The following is a 27,496-nucleotide window of genomic DNA, read 5'->3' on the forward strand; positions in this document are numbered from 1 at the left end:
GCGCCCGGGACCGACGCCCGCATCCCGGGGCGGCGGAGCTTCCGCCCGGCCGCTCTCGGGGCGGCTGCTCCGCCCCGCCGGGGGAAATCCTTCGCTGCCCCCCCGCTCCGCCCTGCGCAGCTTCGTGCTCCGTCTCGCCAGCGCTTCTGCGGGGTCCCCTCCCGGCCCCGCGCGTGGTGCCGCCCGGCGCGGGCGGGGCGCGCTGGAGGCGCGGGGGTCGCGCAGCCGCCGCCCCGGCCCGGCCCGAGCCTGCGGCTCCCCCGCTCCGAGCCTGCGGCTGCCCCGGCCCGGCTCGGCGGCGATGCCGACACAGCGGGACGGCGGCGCCGGCAGCACCATGTCGGCTCCGGGAGGCCTCGGGGGCAGCCTCGGCGGGGACGGCGCCCACCAGGTCCGCGTGAAAGCTTACTACAAGGGGTGAGTGCGGGCGCCGAGCCCCCGGGGACGGCCGGGCGGAGAGGAGCGTCCGGAGCGGCGCCGCGGGTGTTCGGGGTACCCGGCACGGGCTCCCGGGGAGACTCCTGCCTCAAACCCTGGGTATCCTCTGACTTGTAGGGGAGGAGGGAAAGAGCGGAGGAAAAACAGTCCACGACCAAGTAGCCGTGCTGAAATGGATGTGAAGTGCAGGACTGGTGTCAGGGTTCAGGGTGGGAGTCGGGTCCTCCCTTCTCCTGGGATGGCCGTCCCGGTGAGCAGGGATGTGCCTGAGCAGCCTTTGGTCTGCTCATCCTGCTTCCCTTCACCCCCAGGCCCTGGCTGCCGGTAATAAGTATATATTCCTTCATAACACACGCCGAAAGTCGTACTTAGTCTGTTCGGGACCCAGCTTTGGTCCTGGTCTTTCTGTGTTAAGTGATGTTCAGGGCTAAAGGAAGAGGATGTTTGTATGAAAATTTCTTCCATGGGTCTTTAGGCTGTTCGCCAGGGATTGAGCGATTTCCAGGGGAGTCTGTGAATGGTAGCCCAGATGCACCTACTGTCAGTTATGCTTCTGCTCTTAAAAAAACCCAAAATACTAGGTGTCTGCGAAATGGAAACCTGAATTTTGTGGGCCTAATTCAGTGGCTCTCCAGCAATAACACAGAAAGCAATAGAAACGTCCTGCCTTGGGTTCACAGCCCACTATTAAATAGTAACAGTTACAGGACTTAATTAGTTTCAGTGCAAGGGTTGCCAGTGGTTCATTGGGCCATTAAGTTTGAGGGGAGATGATCTAAGCAGAAAACAATGTAGGTTGCATTTTTGGATTAAGAGTGAACACGATGCTCTTGATAGCTTCCTTCCAGTTATGCGTGTTGAGCACAAGGAGATGTGTATTACATTTTCAGTATTTACTCTCTGCTATCTCTAGCTGTGTAATTTTAAGGAGAGGTATGGAAACTACACTGAGCACTTGGTATTTGCTGCCGTGTTTGGTTTCTGGCTCGTGTGTGCTTTCGGACTTTTCTTGACAGAAGTCTGTAGTAGAGACTGGCACAGTCTGTGGCTTTAAAGGACATGTGAGACACTGTCAAAGTATGTGAAATTCTGAGCTCTTTGTTTCACAGTCCCTTTAATCCACTTTTTCTTAAGCAAAGATCCCCCTGGCTGTCAGCTGGTAGAGTTGTTCATTTGGTCAGACAGCGAACTAAAATGTCAACTCTGGGTGAAAACCATCTATTCTTCTTCTGCTGGGTCAGTTTTAATCTTGATCACCTACACATGCAATCACATGGATTCTTGCCTTAGCACAGGGAGGCTGTGGGGCAAGAACAAGGAGGAAGCAGCCCAGGGTTGTGGGAGTAAGGAAAAAATATGCTACACTGGACAGGAATGCTGGCTCATGACACTGGTAATAATTTCACAGGCACTGGAATGTTTGTTTTGAGCCCCGTCCATTGACTTTTTATCTGTTAATGCAGTTATCAGTTTAATAATGGCATTGAGTCATAGAGGGTGTTGGTTAACCATTGTGAATACCAACAAACTAACAAGCTGACTGCCTAGTCATGATTTATTTTGAGATACAAGCAAATCATTCTCTCCACTTTCTTACAACAGAAAGTCTCAAGCCCCTTCTCAGACTTGCACTATCAAGGGGTTATCAAAGCCAAATATTTTACCTGCACTTACCCTGAAAATGACTTGGAGACTGAGAACTAAATGCTGATACCAAAGGCAGCTTTCCCCCCGTTCTTCAAATGAACTGTCTCAGAGCTGGATTGAGGAATTAATGGCAAACAGTGTTAATCAGGAAACGTTAATCTCTCCTAATTTCCTTTTAATGGAAGCATTTAAGTGGGTTGCAGAAGTTATTGGGAAAGTCTGGCTGGGAAGGTCTTTTTCATCTTCCAGAAAGAGTTTATGGTTAAAAAGAAAAGGAAACAAAAAAAAACCGCCAAGCCAACCCAACCCAACCCAGCCCCTTAGAAGCACAGATTTGTTCTTGAAACGTTTGGGAATCTGATAGTCGGGATACTTGCCTGGGGCAAGAGCCGAGCCTGAATCCCCAAAACTCGGCTGGGTCTGGCCAGGAGCCCAATTGCTTTCCTCAGCCGAGACAAAGACTTCACTCAGGACCCTTTGAAGAGTCTTTGTTTCATTGAACCGTGCAGAGGTAATTCTTTATCTTAGATTCATGAAATATGTTAAAACGGGACGGGAAATTTTCCTAAAAATGAACACAGATCCTTGAGAATAAGGGAATGGGGAATTCCCAGAGACTTGGGAACTAGGGCTTTAAGTTGAGCTTTTCCAGGTATTTCCTTCTCTCATTTAAACTGTGCTTATCTTCCACAGAGAACTGGTTGTTTAAAATTCTTAAAATAGTGTTACATATTTTAAGGAGTGACTGTGATCTGTGCAGTGTGTGTAACAGAGGTTCCTGAGGACGTTTTTAGGAATTCACTGTTACTCCAGAGGTGGATTTTTGTTGATGCAATAACCAAGTACAGCAGCTCCCAGTGTATGGCACTGATCAGCATCTGTAATTACAACCATTTCAGCCCTCTGATGATATTCAAAGTTTGCCTTTTGTCTTACCTCGTTTGCTGGAGATGCTTTTTGTCAGGTTGTTGCCTAGAAGGCTGCCCTGAAACAGAGACTGGACAGAGCTAGAGAAGAAAACAGGTATTTATTGAAAGGCCTCCAGGATCCGCCTTGAACAGGACCGAAGCCCGACCGAGGCTGCACCCCGAGTCCACTACAAACACTACACCAAAAACCCCGCCCGGACACGAGGTCTTACGTTTTTATCAGTTTTGGTCCGTTTGCATATTGGGGTTTAATTGTCCAATTACAGCTTCGGGTTGTGAGGTCCCATCCTTCTTGTTCCTCCCTTCAGTCCACCATTGTTCGTGTTTTTCGGGCCTGAGAGTTGTCCTTGGTGTTCAGCAAAGAGGAATTTGTTTTGTCTGCCTACCCTGTGAAGAAAGCTTACTGACAACATGTGGCTCAAAGCTACATCCCTAGGTAACACAGAATCTGCAAATACGAAAGCTAAAGCTTAAGGCGTCCAGGTCAGCACAAGAAGTTGTTATATCATCCATACATGTGTTCTAGGGGTAGAGTACAGGTAGGAATAATTCACTGCTCATGCTCAAGGAATCCCGTAGGTTCAAAAAAGAACCGAAACCAAACCGCTATAGTTACCGTTTTTCTGTCATGATTAGAACTGCTAGCATGTATTCTTTCGGTGCCTGACATAGATTTTATGCTGGTTTTAGCTGTGTAGGCTGTAATGTAGGTTAGATTTTTAATAAAAAAGGGGGAGATACCAGTGCTTTGCTTGCCTTCAGTTTGGTTTGGTTGAGGTGAAGAACATGCCTGACAGTCCTCTCATGATGCATGTTAAACCTGCTTCTTGTCTTAATTTTAATTCTTTTAGTTAGGTGAGTGGTAAAAGCGTGAGGAGAAAATAAATTTTAATTGTAAAATCAAAACGTACCTCGATAAAGATTTCCGGGGAATTAGTTTCTTAAGGATTCTTGAATTCTTGCATGATTTCTTTTTAATTTTCTTTATCTTGGGCACTTTTTGATTAGTTCTTTGGCACAGTGTCTTCTGTTGTCTGTTGACAATCAAGTTCTTCGTAGAAGAGTGTTCAGCTTAAGAATACTTTGGACTAAGCCTGTAAATACATTTCTCCCCCTTCTTGCTGTTTTAACATTGATTTAGCTCTCTAACAATATATTTTTTCCAGAAAAACAGACCTGCACAGGGGAAAGCAATGCTTTAAATGTCTGTGAATGGCAGTGGCTGCAGCTCAAGGCACAGAAATGTCTCTGACACAGCAGAATTCCCCAGGAGTCCTGTCAGGGTTCATTGCAGTGAGCTCTAATTAGACCTTTTCAAACACCTTAATGACTGGCCCAGGTGTGTGATGCATGGGGGGATATGAAGGTAACGTGTTTAATGTGTCTGTGCATTTCCCCATAGATAATTTGGGGTAAATGAGGCTGCAGCTGGAAAAGTCTAAAGCAGTAGTGTCTGTTCTTACAGGGTTGTTTCCTCTGGGGAGTTCAAGATCAGAGTGAAATATGAGGTGCAAATATTGAATTGTGTTCAATTGTTGGCATTGGTTTTGGGCTTTTTGTGTTGGTTTTTTTTGTTGTTGTTGTTAACGGACATTACAACTCTGGGATGATTTGTGAAGGAAAGTGAGGAAAGCTGTTTGATCTCAGGAAAGGTGGACAGTGTGGTCTTCTATATGTATTTAAAATACATTCTCTAGTGTGTTTAGGTTTACCATTTGCCTTTTCTCAGTCTTCCTAAGATTTATTTACTGATTCTGATATTTGCAGGATATTGACTCAGACAGGCCTTCTAGTAGTATGAATAAGTTATCTTTATTAATATTTATGAAAGATAGAAGTGATAGCATTTTCAGTGAAAGTAATTTAGGACAAGTGCTGTCTTGTATATTTGCACGTTTCCTACTCACGGGTCCCTGATTCAGACCAACTCTAACAGTGCTGAAACAAATTGTGAAAAATCTCGTGCTTCCATAGTAGGAATTAGTTGGCACCTCCAGATGCGGTGGTGCAAAAGGTGTGCTTGAATCAGATTTTCTTCTAATTTCCTGTGTGTGCCAAGAGGGGGCAAGCAAAGATATTTGTTTCACCTTGGAATAGCTTTATGACAAACATGTTTATTCCGAGCAGTGTATAACCTTATCTTCATCACAAGGAAAGGCCGATTGTTTCAGTAAAAGAAAACATTTTGTATCTTTGCTGTAAGTTAGCAGGCTATGGTCCATATTCACTTTCCTTTGTCCTTAATTTGGCCAGCTAACTTTTATTTAAAATGCAATTTTATTTTTTTTTTTTTCTGAATAGAGCTTAACTTCTTGGCTTGGGTGAATCCAGCTTTTTCCTAATGAAGGCATCATCAGTTCTGCGTTAGGGGCGAGAAGTGTGAAGACACGAAGGTGTGACAACAGAACGATTGTGAAAGTGAGGCCTGGGTCAGCAGGAAACGTCAGGGTCATCAGTGGAGTTCAAATGGCAAAATAAAGCAGTCGGGAGACCTGGAACCTTTCAGTTCCTGTGTCATGTGGAAATTGCTTGTGGAGCCTTTTTATACTTGACATCATCTTGCTCTTTTAATACTGCAGTTGGCTGGAGTTCTCTGACAGACTGATTAGTGTCTGCTGTAGCAGAAGAGATATTCCAAATAATTTGATAACTGGTTGATACATGTCCTGCTAGAGGTATTAGGGTGGTAATTTAGAGAACACATTTAGATTCTGAAATAATTAAACTGTCTTTTTTTTTTTTTTCTGAAGAAAAACTGGTTTGCTACTTAAAGGTACCGACAAGGAGTAAGATTTTCTTTTTCAGTTGGTACCAGCTTTTACTTCAGAGATATGAGGAGATTCCAAGGCTGTTCAGTACACTTTAGCATTGTGATTTTTCCTGTTTTTTGCAGTACAGATAAATCTATTTTAAGTGACCTTGAATCATCACATTTTAAAATGTGCTCAACAGATTTTGCTATTATATATATATATATAATTTAATCTCCAGTTTTTGCTGAAGCATCAGTGATGACAGTCTCAAAAAGTGTGGTCTGTGACTTTCTGCTTTTCTGGGAGTAATAGTCATTTAACAAACTCTCTACTGACTAGTTCAATCCCAGAAACCCCTGAAATGTAAATAAATAAAAATGTAAATATAAATATAAATACTTTGGCTTCTCAGCACTCTTCAGAACTGATTTTTTTAAAGAACATATTCCCCAGTGAATGTATCTGTGCTAAAATGTGAATCAATGAAGGGATGGTAAACTTAGTGGAGCTGCTAAGTAAGCAGTACCTTGTTTCCTTCAGGAAAAACAGGAAATACAGGTTGAGGCTTTGCCTCCTAGTGTGACAGTGACACGCTGTCAGGTCTGCCTTGTTGGCACTGGGCTCCCAGCTGGTGTTTCCGTGGAAGATGCAAAGGGAGACCTTTGTGTCTAAGAGTTTGCTGTGTTGGATGGATGTGATTTGGGCTTTCAAATAAAGCCCCAATTGCGCTAAATGACTGTGCTGCGTCTAAACACCGGGGTCTGGTTGTTGTTTGTTTTGCATTTTGTCACACCTGGAAAGAACAGGAGCAATTCCTCTACCAAATCACGGAGCAGCTTTTTGACAGCTTTACTCAAATTATTGAAGAGATGTTGTGTTTATCCTGGGCTGCTGTATTTACTGGAGTCTGCCCCCTAACTAAACCTAACCCGGGTGATGATGCTCATAAATCCAGGAGCAGGCTCGCTGTTCTTCTGCAGAGCTTAGAAATCGCCGGGTGATTTTATTCCTGCTGCTGCTCTCAGAGGAGCCTCAGGCAAGCAGCTTGGTTTTTGTGTGCTCTCTGCCCCTCCTGAGCGCTGTTCCGATTCCATAACCACAGTTTTTATGTTAAGTCACCTTCTTGATCTCAATCTGCCCATGCACGTGATGATTTAAAGGTATTTAACTTGCCGCATGCGTACACTTCAGGCTGGTGGGAACCTTGGTGGGATTTCTGACCGGGTAGAAGCTTTGTTGCTTCAGTTCTTTTTTTTAGCTCCCCCAAACAGTCCTGGGCGCTGGCACCCACCAGAGCAAATCCAGCTGGGTGAGGTTTGTATGGGAAGATTAATCTTGTAGCTCAAACATGGGGCTTTTATGCTATGTTTGAGGAGTATGTTGTAAACAACCTTCCTCTAACTCTGTCTCCCAACTCTTTGGTTAAGGGTCTGAACCCCGTTACCTGTTCCCCTTTAAGGCCCAGCCAACACAGTGGGACAGCATTTTTTGCTATTAAAAGCAGGTTAACTCACTTTTAATTATCACAGAAATACCCATTCTGGATAACAGTAAAGCCATACGTTTCAATTCTTAGTATACAACTCTGTCAGCCTTCCCCTTCATTGTGTGCAGCACCACTCTTCTTAGAGGCACTTTGAATATTTGCACATTCCCCCAAGTCTGCTAGGAAATCTGCCCAGTATTTGTCATTAATTTTTCATAACATCTACACACTCAAAATTTAGTTGGAGTGGATGTTTGTGTTTTTACATTTTGATGCTAATAACAAAAGAACTGTTAAAGAGAAAGTAAAACGAGAAATATGTTTTGGACATTGTTCAAACATCTGCAGCATTTCATTCTTGAGTTTCCACTGGTGTAAGAGATCTAATTTCTCTTTGTCGTTAATGTCTGCTGCAACTCACTTCGTAGTTACTTGGGCATACGATCTGAAGTTTTTTCTGAAGCAGATACCTGGAGGATTAAATGTCAAGTAATAAAAATCAGTTGGAGCCCAACTTTGCTATAAGAAGGGAACTTAGGTACTTTATTTTACTTTAAAATTTTGGAGGGAGCTGCATCAAGGGTGCAGGGGTTAATAGACATGATGATCAATGTTGTTTTCTGGAATAGTTTCTGAAATATATTTTTCTTTCTCAGGGACATCATGATAACCTATTTTGAGCCTTCCATCTCCTTTGAGGGACTGTGCAATGAAGTTCGGGACATGTGCTCCTTTGACAACGAGCAGCTTTTCACCATGAAATGGATTGATGAGGAAGGTAAATCAATGCTCATCAGTACATTGCTCAACTTCCCAGCTTTTCTTTCTCTGTCATCTTTTCCTTTTCCTCCACCTTCATGAGATAAGGTTATAAAACATGGAATCTGACTCCAAAAATAAGTTATCCAATGCCTTCTTAAGTAGAGCTTAATGAAGAGGTGTTTGTTTCACACTACTTAGTGTCTAGCTTGCTCTCTGTCTTTATAAACTAAACAAGATTTCAGTGACTGTGAAAATGTTTATTCACTGTTAGGATTTCTTATGAAGGCAACAGAAAGTATTCCTTTATACTGCTGGAGATTCCCTTTATATCTTATATTTTTGAAAGAGTTAAACAGATATTAAGTTATATAAATTGGAGTATTTATCTAAAACACTGATGTAATTTAATGTATAGTTGAGTTGTATGTGTAACCAAAAACATTATATCTCAAGTGTTATTATCAGCTGTTACTTTAGCAACCTAAAGTCTATTAACACATGGCTAATAATAAAATTTCTTCCAAACACTAACGATGTGTAGTAACTTTTCATCAAAGTGCAGTGATAACCTTGACTGAGAACTCATCTCTAGTGCTTACATTATCCATCTTACAGTTTACCTTGGATGAAAAAAGTCCAGAGTCAGTTCTCCCTGTTAACAGATGTCACCCTCTGAGCTGTGTGTGTACAGTAGTAATTATTTTTAAAGGTTATTTGTAGGTTCTGTTTTCTCAGTGAAATTAGTTTGTTCCACGTGTAGGTTTTGAGCTACAGCTGCAACGAAGAGCACTCTGAATTATGAGATTGCTGTGGAGTTATTTTAGCTGATGCAGTACATAAAAGGCTGCAGTGTGCGGTGATTTGTTGGCTGTGGTTGGTGTTTGCATGCAGCCATCAGCATAAATGGTGCTTATGGAACTGTTTCCTCCCGTTTCAAATTGGGCTCCTGCCAGTTTATTCAATCTAAAGCTAAATGTGGAACAAAGTCGATTTTTGGAAGTGCCATAGAGGCAGGTGTGTTGAAGATTCTGTGGTGTTGGGAGTCTGAGCAGGTGGGTGTTTTTCTTCTCCTCATCATTCTAAAGTTATTTATACCGGGCAGATGCAGTACAGTAAAATGAACAGTGTTTATGACTGAAGTGGGCAGCAGAGCTACTGGGAGTTGAACATTTCCTTTATAATAAGCTGGCTGTAATGTTTTATCATCAGGAAGATAACGGGCTCCCCACCTCAGTGGAGGAGTCTGCAGTGTCAGTCATGGCAGGAAATATAAATATTTTGTTAATAAACACTTCATACTTCAATAATTGACTTGAAGTCACAGTTTGTTTAGTCTCAATATCTGCTCTTTAATTCGAGATAGGTTTATTAAAAAAAAAGGAAGGTTGCAGTTTGCCTGAACTATTTTCATGTGTAGGATGTGATTTTCACAAGCAGTCCCTGTTTGCGTTAATCATTGGCTTACAGTTTAATGTCAGTGGAGAAAAAGTTAATCTGCCAATGAGGAGCGTGTGTAAAGCAAATCCTCATGTCTTTATTGTGAATAATTCTTGCATGTACAATGCATGGCTTCTTGCCAGGCTCCCTGCTTCTTCTCTCAGCCCCACTCTGGAGTGTTTTCAGCTGATATTCTTTCTAGAAACCTGTTTGGCTTTACCGGAAAATCCCATCTTCTTCACCAAAACTGAAGTTCACTGTTTAACAGTAACATGAGGAAATGGGGGCTGGTACATGCTGGTAGATGCTGTGGGCTGGTACTTGTTACACTATTACTCATGCTTTTTATAGTCTCAGAGAAGATAAGGGGTCTGGGCATCACGACTTCCTCCTTAACTGGATTTACGTGGACACGAAGGTTTTGATTTGTCATACAGTAAATGCCTTTGCAAGATGAGGGCTTCATGTGTCACTACTCTGATCTCAATAGAGGTAATAGCACACAAAGACAGATACAGTTTAATTGGGTGGAGTAATTTCTAAAGTCTTCAGATACAACTGGAAAATAGAATGAACTTGATTTGATTTTAGACAAATATCTCTTTTTTCCATGTGTGGAAAATTCAGTTTCACTCTGCCTTCTTAAACATCCTGTGGGATGGACACTGGCCTTGTGTGTGTCCTCAGCCTGTTGTCTCTAGCTATATAACTCAAAAGTAAATATTTTCCTATGTATCCCAGCTGTCTTTGACTGCAAAATTTGTACTGCTCAAGCCTGTTGAGAGAGATGTCTGTAAACCTTCTGTTCTGAGTTTGCTTGTTCTTGAGACCCTCTTTAGCTTCTGCCAAAAGTTAACACAGAACTGTTTGCACAGGTGTCAGAAACAAATGAAGAAAAACTGGTTTGTTGATTCTCACAGTGAGTCTGAGTAAATGCAGTTGTTCCTTCTCCTCCCACCCTGCTCTGCCCGGTGTGAGTTTGTGCTGTGGGTGGGCACTGTGGTGTCCAGCTCTAGGGGGAAGTGGTTTGGTGGAAAATGACTGTAGGTGGCTTCAAGGACTCATCTGGAGGATTTTGATGTGCAGGAAACAATAAAGACAGAACACTGAGAATGGACCATTTACATGTATTATTTATATTTTAGCCATAGCACAGAATGCATAGCACCACAGAATGGTTTGGGTTGGCAGGACACTAAAGATCATCTCATTCCACCCCCTGCCATGGGCAGGGACACCTTCCACAATCCCAGGTTGCCCAAAGCCCCATCCTGTCTGGCCTTGGACACTTCCACAGATGGTGGGCACCCTGTGCCAGGGCCTCGCCACCCTCAGAGGGAAGAATTTTTTCCCAATATCCAATCTAAACCTGTTCTCTGTCAGCGTGAAGCCGTTCTCCCTGTCCTGTCTCTCCATCCCTTGTAGACATTCTCTCTTCAGCTTCCTTGTTGGCTCCTCCAGGTTCTGGAAGGCCACAATTAGGTCACCCCAAAGCTTCTCCGGGGTGAACAATCCCCACTTTCCAGCCTTTCCTCATAGCTGAGTTCCCCCATCCCTGTAATCAACTCGGTGACCTCCTCTGGGCTGGCTCCAGCAGGTCCACGTCCTTCCTGCTCTGGGGGAAGAGACATTGGAAACAAACGCATTGTGATACATTCGAAACAGATTCTCTGGAGAAGCTTTTGTGGGTGAGTTGAGATACCTCCCGCCGCTGGGTGTGTGGTTCCACTGAAAAGCTTTAGCAGTGGCTGTGTTAATTTAGATTCCTTGCAGTATAAAACACAGACATAATAGTTAATGGTCTGTTGCTTGTGGACTTTCTAACTGTGTTATTGACTGAAGACTCAAAAGTAGTAAAACTTCCAGGCTGGATCCAGTTTAGCCAGGATGGAAATTATTCTGCCTTCCTCCAGTTTGGTTGCCCATAACCAGTTGGCCACTTAAAGACATGGAAAGTAGTATTTCTGTTAAAAACTGGAAATATAGGAGGGCAGACTTGCTGTAAGGGATTGGGGCTAAAAAATAAACTTCTGCTTAGGCTAGGGCAGGCAGAGATAAATCCCTTGTTCTTGTACAGAACATCTTGTGTAGATGAAGAGGAGGGGAACAAGTTGAGCTAATAACTAGAAGTATTTTCTTTCTTTGGGGTAGTGATGATTGAGATTCAACGCTGTTTTTAAAATGTTTCAGTTACAGTATTGTTTTGAAAAAGGTTTATTCTTTTAGGAGGCAAATTTTTTATAAGGTTACTAATGTGCATGAGATACCAGTGAAAACACAGTCTTGTTTGAGAAACTTTATCATCAAGGATTTGGCATGTAATTTATTCTGCACCATCACAAATAGTCAACAAAACTGCAGTTGTTTTGTTAAAAAAAATAAGAAAAAAAGCCAGCCAGCTCCCAGCTTTCTTCTGCCTTGGTGTCCTTTCTTTAAGGGATTTTATTTCAAATAGTTGTGTGAGTATGGAAGTAGTAGTTACAAATCAGAAAAATGGGGTGTTCCACTTAAATGATGTTATTTGTCAAAAGTTTCCATTGTGGTTTGAGGAGAGACTTGAGCTGTGACTGCTTTTGCAGCTCCTGGTGCAAGTCTTGGCAGTGCTGAAGCAGCTGTGAAAATAGAATTGACTCAGTTCTAATTAAAAATCCATGAAATGAAAGGTAATCTTAGAAGGTTTTTAGGTGCCGGAATATAGCCTGCACCTCCTGTACTAAAATAATGTGTAACCATGCTTGTAGCAATGATGTTTTGTTCTTATGATCTGCTTGCCTCTTGGGAATATCCTGGATTTTTATTTTCCCTGAAAGAACCCAATATGACTCTTTTCAGATGTACTCTTCGAACAGTGTTAAAAATAAATACTACCACACTTGAGAATATTGGATTTTTTCTACAATAATTACCCTGGAACCAGCTGTGAGGGAGCTACTGAATGGTAGTACTGAATGGTATGGAACTAATGGGCTTGAGTTTTGTGTTATTCTGTTTTGCTTCCACAGGAGATCCATGTACAGTTTCCTCTCAGCTGGAGTTAGAAGAGGCCTTTAGGTTGTATGAGCTAAACAAGGATTCAGAGCTTCTGATCCATGGTGGGTGAAATTTGTTGAAGTTTACTGCTGCTCATGTTTGTACCTGTGAATGAGTGGAATTCTCACCTTCCGTTCCTGTGCCTTTCACACCCTTGTCCCCTCAGGCCTGTGGCCATCCTGTCAAGGCATGCTGATGACCATCCACTGTGTTTTTAGCTCTTCTTCATTCAATTAAGGGAGAAAAAAATCTTTTGCTGTTAGTTTATTCACGAAGTCCAGCCTCTGTTTCTTCATTCATTCAGCCCAAGTGCCTTCAGATGCTGGCAGCGAATGCTAGAAGGGATAAAGTACAATTTTCTTATTTGTTTATTAGATTTATACATTAGCCTGGAGTTAATTATGGGTAAGTGCTTCAGAGCAGCTTCTCTATTAGGAAAAGAAAACACGAATGAGCTCTGTTTCTGATGCGAGATTAATGAAAAGTTTGTCTTTTCTAAAATAAGGTACTTCAGTTTTAAACTTAATAATATCATGGCCCTGTTTTATGGGTAGTTGTTCAATTCTTATTCTTCGGGGTTATATGCCTATTCTGGCAGCTTCTCCAGAATACTTTTCTAGCTATTTGTAACTTTTTATCAGTAGAAGGTCAATCTTGGTTTATCAGAGATTAGAGCAGAAAAGTCATCGTTATGAAGTGTTGGTGTGTTACACTACAGTGTCTGAACAGGCTCCTTCTCTTAAAAAGATGCAAAAAATCTAGTTTATCATCAGCCCATTTGAAAGGAAAAGACAGCTTCCAGCTTCCCACAGAGAGTTTTTAAAAGGGGAGGAATATAATCCATTTGTAGGTACATTTCACTGCTTCTGTGCATATTGAGTTTTTCATGTGCCCTTTCTCCATTAATTTTTGTGTTTGATAAACTTCTGATTAAACTGGCACCAGAGCTGCCTTTCCACATTTATGCTTCTCTCTGATGGTTACTGAAGCCAAATAAATAGTGAAAAAACCCCAAAAAACTTACGCAGTCAACATGCCATGTAACTACTAGGACACTGTCATATAAAACATTTTTAGTATTTGGAAATCTTGACTAACTGGGAAAATTTGCCACATGAGAAACCAAAATCATTACTTTTTCTAGTTACTGTCTTCAAGTAACAGCTTCATTTATTCTGCTTTTTGCATGTATTTCTCATGTCTGTCACTACTATGCCCAGCAAAGGAGGTTTGTGGTGCTTTGCAGCTCACCTGTTCTTAAAGAAGGTTTTGTTGAAGTGCAGTCAGTGCTGTTCTCTAGATGGTTGAATGCCTTTCAGGAGTGTTGTATTTAACCCAAAGATTTATTTTCTGTCTGAAATGAAAGCTAATGAAAAGTTCTTGTCTTTCTTGCAGTATTTCCTTGTGTCCCAGAGCGGCCTGGCATGCCTTGTCCAGGAGAAGATAGTAAGTAGGCATTTCAGCTAAGAAATACAGAAAATCAGTTCAGATTTCCTGTTTTGGCAGATTTTACTGTTCTTTGGTTTGGCATCCTGCACTTACGAATATTAATAATGCAAATCTGTAAAAAGCAAATATTTAAAAGGAATAGGAAGTCTTGCTAAACTTAATGTTTGTCACTTCTGAATCATTGTTAATAAGCATTTCACATTCCTGTTAACTACCCATGTCACTCTGCTTTCCTTGCTTTTGCCTCTTCTATCATGACAGTTTTTTATCCTCTTTCTGTTTTTGGGGGAGTTGCCAGACTCATGGCTGGCACGTGTGAGCAGAGGCTTGTAATCAATGATAATGACTTGTTGTGTCCCTATTTACAGATCTGTGGTTAATTCTTTTGAAATTGATGTTTAGGTGCTATCAGGAGGATTCTCCAAAAACCTCTATTGTGTTAACTAATGTTCTAGACATTGAAGAGATAAATTCCCCCCCAGTCTTAAAGTTTTGTAAAAAAGAGTATGTGTGTGTGTTATGCACACAAGCATCTGTCAATTTGCTGTCCAAATCTCTGACCAATCCAATCTAAATGTGCATGTTTAAAAGTTAACTTGGGCAGAATGAGTAATGCTGATTGTCTGAAAAATGAGGTTGCAGACTGAATCACAAAAAGATTTACAGCTCGGTGTAGGTTTTCATATCTTAGTTTCCAGTTTTGGTTTCTGACATGCCTCAAGTAATGAAAATAAAGTGATAGTCAAGAAAATGAAAGAAAAAAATTAATAGTGGCAGCCGTGGATTTAAAACACTGGAGGATTTGTCAAGCAATCTTACAAATCAGGTCATGCTCCCAATTCACCTTCCTTCCTCCTTTCCCTTCCCCACAGCTTCTCCCCAAGTTGAGCTGAGGTATGTGTATGCTTTGCACTCAAGTGCTTGCATTGTTTGGACAATTTATCTTCTCTTGACTCACTGTTCCTTTTAACTTCAGAAAAATCAGAATTAACTTTGAGTTGATCAGCATATTCTACTTCAAATTTTCTCCAAAACTCAAAAAAAAAAAAGGATACTTGGAACATTCCTGTGTTTCTGTAAGGTGCAGGAGGGAAACTTTACTCTGCAAGTTACCCTACACAGAAACCTCCAGGAGAAGATGTTGCAGTTCTGTGTTTGCATTTGTCTGGATATAATCCTGTGTTTTTCCTCTTAGAGTCCATTTATCGCCGAGGCGCCCGCCGGTGGCGAAAGCTCTATTGTGCAAATGGGCACACTTTCCAAGCCAAACGATTTAACAGGGTGAGACTCTTGTTGGGTACTTAAAGCCATGATGCAGGGGTGTCTTATTTTCATAATGATGATGCCATTGCCTTGAAAAGTTATCAGGTAGTTTTATTCTCATTTCTGTTGGCTATATGCTTCTGGTAATCCTGTATCTTCAGGAAACTTAAGCAATATTAAATCATCAGGAATTTGAAATAGAAAAAAAAACCTAAACAAATCTTCCCAGAGGGCAAACTGGAATGTATTAGATGGCTAAAAGTAGATTTTCAGTTTTTCAGCTTCTGGGAATAAAAAGGTCTGAGCTTGCTTATGATGCACAGACTTTTCTTTCATGACTTATGAAGGAGAAAGCTGAGATGTTTCTCCAGGCATCCTGTTTCTGGTGCCATGTAATCGACAGAAAATAACAAACCATTCAGAATGTTTTCAGGAAGCAAGGGTCAGATGTAATTAGCTAAGGACCAAGAAGGCTCTGCTGTGTTTAAAAACAGCAACAACAAAAACCAAACACAAAATATTTGAGTAAGTCAGGTCCCTTGACAGCTTCAATAATCCTTCCTTCTTCTCTAAGCTTAGTGCATTGTGTGCTTAATGCTTGAGATCGTCTCCACTAAACTTCATCTTGGGCATCCTCATGTCTAACTTCAGCTTTTTTGTTGTTGTTTTTTGACCTCATCTGGGTTAAAGGCTGTCAAGGCACCACAGTTAAACCAGTTTCCACTCTTGCCTCCAAAGGCACCCTGTTTTCATGGATCTTTGGAGTTGTTTTGTGAATGTCCTCCAGCGAGTGGTGATCTTCCCATTCGCAGTGTGTGGTTGTTTAAGGTGTTGAAGCTTCTGCTCTCCTGCCTTCCTCTGTAAGGACTCACCTACAGAGAAGTGAGGAGATGAGCTTGGTTAGTGCAAGTGTGGCTGGGTAGTTTTATTCTTCAGCTTTGCTCTTTGCTGAGTTTTGTTGGTTTCTGATTGCAGAGAGCTCACTGTGCCATCTGCACGGATCGGATCTGGGGCCTGGGGCGCCAGGGCTACAAGTGCATCAACTGCAAACTCCTGGTTCACAAGAAGTGTCACAAACTTGTCAACATTGAATGTGGCCGACACACACTACAGCCAGTAAGTAAAACTGACCTGATTAATTGCCTCAAAAAAAGCGGCAACCAACCAATCAAACAAATAACCCCCCCCCTCATTTTATACTGATAGTTTTCAAGTTGCAGCCTGCGAATAATCACAGTAGTTGAAACATAATTTTTATGGTTACCATGACTTTTGCAAGAAAGTTTGGGATTCACCAAGCAAGATTGCAATTTATGGCAAGACAGGAGTCTAATCCGCACATCTGACATTGTTTCCTTTGTCACATATATGCATATAAGGGACATTTATCTCATCCTTCACAGGGACATTGCATAGCATGTATATAGGTACACACTATTTTACATCTTCAAAATGAATAGCAGGAGTAAATCCTCTAAATATCTGATAGATCACTGGATTATTTCCCATTTACAGCAAAGGAATATGAAGAGCAGAAATTTTGGCTTTTCTCCCGAGAAACTCAGTCATCTTCAGTTCTTGAGTCCTGAGAAAAATTGAGATTTTTACTGCTCCTGGTTTAATAAAGCAGACAGCTTCGAGTCTTTTTTTTGGGGGGGGAATTATTTTGACTAAAATATATACCTGAGTTTTTAAGGACTTGAGTTTTTCTATCTTCCTTCTTCTCTGCTGTATTTGTTCCTCTGTTGTACCAAATGTCACTTCTGCAGCTTCTGACTTTCAGAAAATAGGGAAAATAAAGAATGCAGTTGTTAATTTCATTGTGTAAGTTTTAGTAACTATGTTGACTAATCAAGTTCAAAAGTAGCTAGATTGTATTCCTCCAGGATCATTCATTTCATTTACTGACTCTAAAATAATGTGTCTGACACTTGGACAGTCTATTACAGAAATACTCTGTGTTTGCAGGAACCAATAATGCCTATGGATCCATCATCAGTGCATTCAGATAATGTAGAAACAGGTAAGATCAATATTTTTTTTTCTTTAAAGTACTATAAGTTGCTGAAAAGTGAACTTTGAAGTAAAATTATTTTGAAAACTCTTCTTTACTTTTTCATAGAACAAGAAGAGTAAGACAGCTTCTTAATTCTAAGGGGGATGTAAATATTAAAATTCCAGTTTTCCGCATCTTACCAGCTTCAGAAACTTGGCTAAACAAAGAAGAATTTATGCTGTCAGTTACATTTAGTAAGCTGAGTACTTCCAATGCCGTGATCAAGTAAAAAAACTCAGACCCTTAACTGCATTAGCAGAGCTTCTGCTGGAGTGGTGGCCAAACATGTTTATTTTTGGGGCAGAGTGATGGTCCTAATGCAAACCTATCAGTTTTGAATATTTGCAATAGAAGCATTAAAAGTGTGTTTCTCTGATTGTGAAAATTTTAAGGGTGAAGAAAATCCTGTTGTGTTGCATCAGTCTAATAAATTTTTCTTGCACTTGCAGTGATACCATACAATCCCTCGAGTCATGAGAGCCTGGACCACGTTGGTGAAGAAAAAGAGGTAAAGTATCTTATCCGAGCTAACTTTGTACATAGAATCACAGAGTATCTGAAGTTGGAAGGAACTCTTGAGGATCTTCAGAGATCTTAAAGCCTGTGTGTCTCGGTTTCAAGATTTTAGTAGTTTACTTTGCTACAAACTGAAAACCAGCACAGAGGGCACATTTGGGTTGCTCCTGAGATGTGTGCATGTGTGGCTTGCATGCTGCTTTGTTTTGAACCTTGACCTGAGATGTGCTTTGATTTAGAAAGTGTTCCAAATTCTCCCAGTTTGGTTAGTTTCTTATCTGCCAAGTCTTCTGTGCCTACTTTGTTTCCCAGCACATTCCTTGCCAGTACAGTACAGTCTTAAGATAACAAGCGTTAATTGAATCCCTGGTTTATATTAATTTTGAAACGTCGTTTGAAATGCTGACTTTTGCAGTTGCTGACACTGGCAAAGGCTTCTTCCTCATTTCACTGCACCTTTATCCACAGGCAATGAGCATTAGGGAAAGTGGCAAAGCTTCCTCCAGTCTGGGCCTGCAGGATTTTGATTTGCTCCGAGTCATTGGAAGGGGCAGCTATGCCAAAGTGCTGCTGGTTCGGCTGAAGAAAACCGAGCGCATTTATGCCATGAAGGTGGTGAAGAAAGAGCTCGTCAACGATGATGAGGTGGGCAAGGTGTTCTCAGGGAGTTGGGCAGCTCTTCCACACAGCTCCGGTGTCCCCCATGAGGTGGGAGCCAGGTCTGGGCTGCAGCACCCAGCGAGAATTCTGCGTGTGGTTTCTTGTACTGCTCTATAGGAGGTTCACAAGGCAGATAGCCAAGTGGAGTCTGATTTTCGTATGTTCAAGTCTGGGGTTTTGTCACAAAGAAATCTCACCGTGTTAATTGCTTGTTAAATCAGACCTCCATCTTAACAATTTTTGCACAGTGATTAGTGAAAACCTGTCAGAAATTGTACTATTAAACTCCACAGAGTGACTGTGGATTGCTGTCCAAGAGCTTTTGCATTTATTTCTTTGTCTACAATTGATTCCTTCTGAATTCTTGGTGCTACTTTACATTTCCCTGCACCAGTTTGTCTGTTATAGATCAGTGTGTTTTCATTCCCAAGGTGGTTACATAGTGAGGCTAAGAGGAGAGGACATTCAGGAAATAAAAAGTATGGTGTCAGCTGTTGCTTCAAATTTCAGAACCATAGAATATTTAATTTCTTGCAAGTAAATCAAGGACGGCAAAGCCCTTGAATGTCTTTTTGCTAATTGTCATTAATACTTGACCTAAGAAGTGCAACAATCCTTTTCTGAATGTCACTTTTCTTCAAAAAATAGGATATTGATTGGGTTCAGACAGAGAAACACGTCTTTGAACAGGCCTCAAATCATCCCTTTCTGGTCGGACTGCACTCTTGCTTCCAGACAGAAAGCAGGTAAAGGTCATAAACTAATAATAAAATAATCTTATTGAAAAGATTTCATCCTATCAGGCACCTCAAAGGCTTAAAATTTAAAGCATAAAGTGTTAAGCAGCAAAGTCAATGTTTTGTAAATCCTCATAGTATTTTGTGATCCAAATGCCATATGCGCCTAAGGTTTTCAGATGGGGAAAATGCAGAAGAATGTAAAGTTCTGGTAGATGTGGTGGGGAGGATTCTGGACAGGAAGAGAAGTGCAGCTAGTAGGAAAAAAAACAACACTGAGAATATGTGATAGAAGAGAACGTAGAATGGAAGGGAAAAAGGCTCGGGGAGATGAAAATCAGAAGTACGAAAACAGAAGAATAATTGTCTCAAACTTGCCTGGATTGTTTGAAGATGAATCTGTGAGCAAGACACAGAAAACAGGATCTGAGTTTGCAAAAGGAAAACTGAGTAATAGAGATAAAAATTATTATTTTTCTGTTCTATACAGTAATACCTTTAAGTACATAGAAAATCCAGTTATTGTACATTTAAATAGTATCCCTGCTGTTTCTAATGGAGGGAAGTGAGAAGAAAGTGTATTTGTCATACATTTATAGTACTAACCACAAACAAAGGAGACTGAAGGGCTCAGGAAGGAAAACTAGATTTTTAATTTTTTTTTAATGGTTTGTACATAGAAACCGATGTGGCTCTATACAGTCACGTGTGTAGTAATGACAAGCAGTACCTGTAATGGGTGAGGAATGTGGGAAGGATCACTTACATTCCTTAGTAGCGAAGGAATTATCTAGAGAAACTTTGCATACTTGATTTTTACCTTTGGGAATTTATTCAAAGGAGGGGAAAAATGGTAAAACCAGCCATGGTGGCGGAGATGGGAGGAGTGGAATGGGCATTGTTCTATAACAGACCTCTAACATCTCACACCTCTTTCAGCAGTGCACACAATCATTTGTCACAATCCCGTGTGTTCCAGGTTATTCTTTGTTATAGAGTACGTCAATGGAGGAGATCTGATGTTCCATATGCAGAGGCAGAGGAAGCTGCCAGAGGAACATGCCAGGTGTGTCTCGTTCCAGATTTCTTGCATCAGAACAGTGGCTTTCTGACACAGTGCAGCAGTGCAGAGATTATGAGGGATGAGCCAGCAAATCCTCTCCAGATGTTAAGGATTTGAGAAATGTGAAACTGCATCCTCCTTTTGCTGCTGCAAGCCACCGTGTTTTTGTTTCCAGAAGGAACTGTAATAGGACGCACGTAGATGTTGTTTGCATTGGCATTACTCTGTATGACTTCAGTCTGCTATTTTTTTCTAGAAAAACAGTTTTGTGGTATTTTTTAATGTCTAATGATATCAATGTGTTTCTTGTACAACAACCACTACCAGCTGTCCAGGCAAATGCTGAGTTCTTGGTGCATATGCTTAATCTCAGATGGTGAGATAAAAGGGATGATTGCAGGAGACATTGCTATTAACTAAAAGCAATTTTTGAAGTGCATAGAAACATTTGTATGATTATAAACAATTTGTCACATATCTGTGGAAAAAGAACAGAATACTTGGGATTATGTATAGAAAATATCATATTACCAAGACTGTGTTATTGTGCTTTGGGTTTTGATTACTTGAGTAATCAGTATTTCTTTCTACACTAGGTTTTATTCTGCTGAAATCAGTCTAGCATTGAACTATTTACATGAGCGAGGGATAATCTACAGGGATTTAAAACTGGATAATGTGCTCCTAGATTCTGAAGGGCATATTAAACTCACAGATTATGGCATGTGCAAGGTAAGATCTAGTTTCTTGCTAACCAGGAAAATCGACAGTTAAGAAATCGTTACAAATTAAAAGATGCAGAGACTTTAACAAGTGAAATTTCAAGGTCTCTCTTTGTGCACAGTGCACACAGGCTGTATGTTCATTTCACCTCCACATGTGGAGAAAAGGCAAATGCCAGAGTGCACAGACTACACTCACATGTACCATCTATGTTTTCATAAAGCTGCTGGATCAACTCGTCTGGGAGGGGTTGGCTGAAATACTCAGGATAAGGTGATTTCAAAAGAGGTTGAAATGATCGGTCACTTGCTCTTCTTTGGATTCCGTGGCAGTGCCCATTTCCTCTGGGAAAACTTTTGTCACTGCAAAGACACTGGAGCATGGCTCTGACTTTGCCGTGGAATTGCCAGAGCTCTGGTGTTTCAAGACTTAATTAATTCAAAGTGAAGCTCTTAGCAGAGGAGTGTGGGATCTTCAGTTAGCTGTAAAGTATTTTCTTCCCATCTTTTCCTAAAGGAGGGTCTGAGGCCCGGTGACACAACCAGCACGTTCTGTGGGACTCCAAACTATATTGCACCTGAAATTCTCCGGGGAGAGGATTATGGTAAATGGAATTTCTTGTTGCTACTTTATAACTTGCACCTTGTCTCTTCTTATTGGAGTTGTTTAAGCAGTAGAAAGTAAAAAAGCAGTCTTAATTCAACATCCTGTCTGAAAAGGTAAATAAAGCCTTCAAAGGAAGAGCAGAAAACATCACACAAAGCAAATGAGATATTCTGTATTGCAGATTTTAAATTCTTTTGAACAGTCTTGAAGAATAGCTTGAGTCTTCCAAATTTATTATTGTTTATTAATATTTTAGAGACTGCTAATGATTTACTTGCAGTCTGGAATCGTTTGGCTTTGGAGCTTTACATTTGGCAGCAGTGACAGATTAGATACAAATTCATTGCAAAAGGCCTAGATAGTAGGTGTTCCTTTACATACTTTTTTAAATCTACCATCTTATTGCAATCAAATATCTCTTTCATACTGGCTTCAGATACTCCTGCTTATCACGGCTTTCGAGGCCAGCCAGACTGTATCAGCCCCAGCCTGGCTACTGGGATTTCCTTTAGCAGTGAATAGTAGGGGAGATATGCTTTGCTCCAAGAATGACTGATTTGCTGTTATTAAGACTCACACAGCTCTTCCTTGGCCTTATCTCCCACCCTGGATAATGCACAGTTGGCTAATAATGACTAGGCTTAAATATTATCTAAACCTTTGTTAAGGGCTTAACGCCAACCTTTGACCTCTTTGCATTTCCTCTGTACAGCATCTCCTCCTGTTGTACGTAACGATCCACGTAATGTCTGCTACAGTCATTATCTCTCCTTTATTCAGCTAATTGGAAAGACTGGCAATACTTACATTTTTGAATTTGTTCTTCTCTGTTTTTAGCCCCAGAGGTGTTGGTATTTTGGTTGTGAAATGTCTCCAGTGGTGTTTTTTCTCTGTTGAATTCTAGGCTTCAGCGTGGACTGGTGGGCCCTTGGTGTGCTGATGTTTGAGATGATGGCGGGCCGGTCGCCCTTCGACATCGTCGGGAGTTCTGACAACCCTGATCAGAACACAGAGGATTATCTCTTCCAAGGTGAGTACCATGAGTGTTCCTACACTTCAGTGCTTTGCTCCTACCTAACCTTTAAACTAACTTCAAAGATGCAAAGGCTGATAGGAACCTTGTTTTCTTGCAGTAATTTTGGAAAAACAGATCCGAATTCCGCGATCCCTCTCTGTGAAAGCAGCCGGTGTTCTAAAGAGTTTCCTTAACAAGGTAAGAGCTGATGTACTTTATCTGCCAAATACAGAAGCAGGGTAGAAAAGGTGAGAGCTTAAAGCAGAATTTCAGTGGGGCTGGGGGCCATACTCTAGATACTTCTCTTGAAATGTGAAGCTCCTGGTTCTCAGCCTGGGATTATTCCAAAGTGAAAGGCATAGAAATGCTCCGAGCTATTTCTTTAACCTGGAGAATTGAACAGACTGACCAGATTTAGTTTGGTTCTGGGAGAAGCAGCTTAGCAAATCACTTGGACAGCTTCTGATGACTTCCTGGAGGGAGATGCAGAGGCAGGATGTGCTCACTTCTTGCTGGGGCCTCTAACCTGAGAGTCAGAAGATGCATATGTGGTAGTGGACGATGAATCCAAGCACCTGCTGGCTTTTAGTGAGTGTTACGTGAATGGGAAGAAAGAGATACAGGAGGAATCAGATTTGTTTAAATAGTTCTAAGAAAGTCGCACCATTCACTGCACGCTTTTACAGCTCCCTGGTAGTGTGTGCATGTTTGTACCTGGAAATGGAATTGTCTTGTGAAAATAAGCTGCTTTCCACAGTATTTACCAGGAGCTGCAGTTACTGCCCCAGTGTGATTTCCTGGCATAATCTGTTCAGGGCGGAGCAAGGGCAGGTGGGGGGAAAGAATCAAATTCATTAGTAATCTAACCGAGCTTGCTCTGAAACCTATGGAATGTTTAACAGGTCTGAATGAAAATGAAGAAAAGCGGCATAGTCATTTATATAAAATTCAGTTAAGGGCTTCCATATATTCCTGCCTATTTCAGAGGGTAAATTGGAGCAGTTTCCAAAATAAATTATGCTAATTTAGTTCTTCAGTGTTCCTTGTAACTCTGGTGTTTCATTTCTCACAGGATTTGTAACATTCATTTTATTCATGTGTAGGCTGTGGCATCCATTTAGAAATATTTTCTTGCTCGCACAGGATCCAAAGGAACGCTTGGGCTGCCATCCTCAGACAGGGTTTGCAGACATCCAGGGACATCCCTTCTTCCGCAACGTGGATTGGGATCTGGTATGTGGATGCCCCCTGCCTTGGCTGAGTTTCTTTGCATACAGTGACAAAGTTGTTTTGAGCCTAAGAGAGGACCTTAAGTTCAAAAACGTTAATTTCTGTTGTTCCAGAATTACGATACACAATCTTTTTTCCCCCTTTTTCACACAGTAAGTGCAGTAGATTATTAGAATGATTGTGAAAGTATAGAAAACAAACTTAATAGTCATTTCCAGCCTTGTTTAAAAATAATTCAATAGGTTATAACTCATTCTCAGTGTGACAGAGTGCATTTCTTCTTAGATGGAGCAAAAGCAAGTGGTGCCTCCATTTAAACCAAATATATCTGGAGAATTTGGTCTGGATAACTTTGATTCCCAATTCACCAATGAACCTGTGCAGCTCACTCCAGACGATGAGTAAGTAATGTAGAATTTTAGAAGTCCAGAGAAGAGAAGATGCTTTGTTTTTACTTGTTTGGGTGTTTTATATTGTTAGTAGTCAAGTGAGATTATCCTGGCCGAAAAGTATTTACAAAATGCATGATAATGTGCTTGATTTTGGTAGTGGATTTGTGGTTCCTTATTCATGAGAGGCCCTGATTTGGGATGAGGAGGGAAGGGCCTTTCTAGTATGATTGAGCTGCTGCTGTTCACATTTTAGGAATTTTTATAGGGTTTTATATAACATTCACATCATATGTAAACATAAACAGTGTATATGAAATGTTACCTGTGCACCTTAATCAGGTCTGAAATCCAGCTTCCTTCTTCATCCCTTTCTAAATGCAGACTGTACAAATAAAGTTTAGGAAAGCTGCTGATGCAGGTGCAGTATGTATCACATCCTAATGTTTTCAGGTCCTTACAAAACTGTCTAGGGCAAGTTTTGAAACTGCAAACCTTGCAGACTGTTTTGTGGGAGAGTGAGTGAAGCCTAGTCGCTGCTTTTGAGGGGTTTTGTGTTTTGGTACTATTATTTGGGTTAAAAAAACCCAGTGGTAACTGTAGAGAGGGACAAAAGAGGGAAGGGATGTTTTCTCAATTGCAGTCCACTGAACAGGTTTAAATTTTAAGTCAAACTATCAGTTAATGTTATCTTTAATTTTGCTCACCTTATGACTGTTTTTTAATCCTAATAGCGATATTGTGAAGAAGATTGACCAGTCTGAATTTGAAGGCTTTGAATACATAAATCCTCTTTTGATGTCAGCTGAGGAATGTGTCTGAATTCTCCATTTCTGAACTGTGCCAATTGTTACTCCGTTTGTTTCTGCATGGATAAACATCTCTCCATTTGGATGCACTTGCATAAAATGAGTAACCCAACATCCTGCCCTTGCCACCTAGTGTGAATTTTCCTTTTGTATTGATCGTTGTCCAGGACAGTTGTTATACTGAACCTTCAGCTGCCAGGTTTAAAATGTTAGAACTTTCTAACAATTTTGCCAAATATGAATTTTAATTCAGGAGTTGGTCTCTGGGGCTCCTGACTGAACAAAGGGTCTGGCTGTATAGTTTGCCAGTACAGTGTTCTGAGCAAGGAAAGGCTTTCAGTGCTTCATGAACACAAATTGCATCAGGTGATGTAATAAATTATCCTTCGAGGATTTCAGATTTTTCAGCAAGATGAGTACGAATTTATCACTTCTGTAGCTCCACATCTCTTCTCTCTGAACATCTGATTTCCCTGTTCTAGACATAGAAATTAGAGCTTTGTTCATGCCCTTCAGACTGAAATGACAGCAAGGAGAGCAGATATTTACACTGAATAGGTCAAGACTGGCTTCTTTCGTGGGGAATATTGATCCTACCCTGAGGAGGCTATTAACACCATATCAGAATTCATAGGCTTTGCTCCAACACCCACACTAGGAATTGTGCACTGATACAAAGAGTGCCTTTCTAGCCTGGCCCTTTCAGCAAGGGTTGGACATGGCATAAAGTGTCAGTTTAATTAAAGAATTCAGTTAACTCTTTGAGAAGTTAAAATCTGTACAGCATAATTGAGCAGTAATGGGCAGCTAATACTGAACCTCATACTATTTATTGCTTTTATACTTGCTGTCTTAACTGCATTAGAACTGCACACGGTACAGCCTGGAAAGGGCATCCGTTCCTTCTTTATCTTACTGCCACGCTGCTGGGAGCGAGTTCCACTTTGCCAGTGGAAAAAGCATATCTAGAATAAAATAGGTGCTGTCCACAATGAGTCCCTTAACTTCTGCCCTTAGAGATGGTGATCAGTACTCACAATCAAACCTGAAATGTTGGTAGCAGGCTCAAGGAAAGCAATTGAAAGAATGGGTCAAACTAAGACTAAGAGGTGTGTTTCTTACATTTCATGTTAGTAAGCAGTGTAATATACAGCACAGATAATTCTTATTTTTAATGCTAAAGCAATAGTTATGAATGTGTTGGGCTGAAGAAATGCCAAATGTACCACTTTTTATTATTATTATTATTTTGGGGAAAAGGGATTAAGAGACACTGGGGAAAGGAATCTGTGTTATGTAAGAGCCGTAAGAGAAGCTAAGCGTCACTGAAAGTAGATCTAAGAATCCGTAAGCACAAGTTGGCAAACGTTACCTGAAGCTTTTAGTAGACTTTTGCTTGGCCAGTGTCTTTCCGTGAAAATCCTTGTATGGCAACAATAATTTCATAGCACAAGTTTTCTGGTGTATGTCTGTTCAGTTCCATGTCAGCTGCAAGCAGAGAGATTGCACAAATCCACACTGGTGTCATGGTATGAGATGTAGTTCATGTTTTTCTTTGCAATGTGAATAGGAAACTCTTTAGTATTGGACTGAGTTTTCACAACTGGGAAGCGATTTGAGGGGCTTCAGTTTCAGGGAAGTGTTGAACCTCCTCGCTGTTCAAAATCAGGTTTCCTTAAATTCAAGTTGCATCTTTTCAAATGTAAAATATCAGAGTGAACCTTCCTTTAAAGAGCAGCTAATGTGCAGTTTTAAAATGGTGATTGTTTAGCCTCTGTCTCCTGCACCCACATGATCAGTTTAGACACCAGGGCATAACTGATATTAAATCTGGGAATCATTTAAAGCAAACAAGAAAAGCCTTGTCTCTGCAGTGGCATAATTTCCTAAAAGTATTAAGGGAAATGGCTTTATGTAAGGAAGGACATTTCTGCTATTCATCACAGAAGAGTAAAGCAAAAGTTGTTTTTGTTTTTTTTTTAATACTGTCACAGAAAAAATACTTTTTCTATTTACATATCTAACCATTAAGAATGTTGCAAAGTGACAAATCTTAATTTACTGTAAATCCATTTTTAAATTTTAATTTTCTCCAAAGTGCCATGATATTAACTGTTATTTTTCATTGTTAAGCATACAGCAACTGTCATGAATACTCAGAAGGGACATTGGGTGTAAACAGTCCAGTGCAGTAGGTTTTGTTTTTTTGGATAACGTCTCTGCATCAGAAGCATGATGTATTTATGTGAAGTAACCTCCTTTTTGTACACGAGTTGGATTCCTATGGGTGCTCTGCTAGTTAATATTGTCACTACTATTTTCCTGTTTCATATGGAATATGGTCTTGAGCGTTGTTGTGTAATCATTCCCTTTATTTGTGCACACTTTTTACTTTAAATAAAACATTTATATTAGACCTCTGTGTGTTAAGATCTGAGAGAAATACTGTGAAATGCTGGTCTTTTCTTGGGATCATCATCTGACCCTTTTAAATTATC

General features: G+C 40.8%; 1 protein-coding gene across 2 annotated transcripts; it reads left to right on the forward strand.

Annotated features, from left to right (window-relative positions):
* Positions 1–301: 301 nt before the first annotated feature.
* Positions 302–27,414, forward strand: PRKCI (protein kinase C iota). 2 transcript variants are annotated; one of them, XM_066193718.1, is made up of 18 exons: positions 302–417; positions 7,910–8,031; positions 12,455–12,544; positions 13,878–13,928; positions 15,127–15,212; positions 16,170–16,310; positions 17,163–17,217; positions 17,700–17,758; positions 18,235–18,411; positions 19,075–19,172; positions 20,143–20,229; positions 20,823–20,958; positions 21,466–21,553; positions 22,460–22,585; positions 22,689–22,768; positions 23,714–23,803; positions 24,086–24,201; positions 24,924–27,414. In XM_066193718.1, the coding sequence occupies exons 1-18, from the start codon at positions 302–304 to the stop codon at positions 25,009–25,011; spliced, it is 1,806 nt and encodes a 601-aa protein (XP_066049815.1). In that variant the 3' UTR covers positions 25,012–27,414. The 2 variants fall into 2 exon arrangements, with proteins under 2 accessions (XP_066049815.1, XP_066049816.1); XM_066193719.1 differs by lacking the exons at positions 302–417; positions 7,910–8,031; positions 15,127–15,212 and having other exon boundaries at positions 12,459–12,544.
* Positions 27,415–27,496: the final 82 nt, after the last annotated feature.

The sequence above is a fragment of the Chamaea fasciata genome, unplaced genomic scaffold (genome assembly GCF_029207755.1).
Source record: "Chamaea fasciata isolate MVZ Bird 193981 ecotype frontalis unplaced genomic scaffold, bChaFas1.0.hap1 SCAF_11, whole genome shotgun sequence".
Taxonomy (NCBI): Eukaryota; Metazoa; Chordata; class Aves; order Passeriformes; family Sylviidae; genus Chamaea; species Chamaea fasciata.

Bases quoted from the DNA above. Each gene is read 5' to 3' on its own strand.
- PRKCI (XM_066193718.1), top strand. From the start codon at position 302: ATGCCGACACAGCGGGACGGCGGCGCCGGCAGCACCATGTCGGCTCCG. The intron at 418-7,909 runs GTGAGTGCGGGC...TTTCTTTCTCAG, and splicing joins GTGAAAGCTTACTACAAGGG to GGACATCATGATAACCTATT. The intron at 15,213-16,169 runs GTGAGACTCTTG...TTCTGATTGCAG, and splicing joins AAGCCAAACGATTTAACAGG to AGAGCTCACTGTGCCATCTG.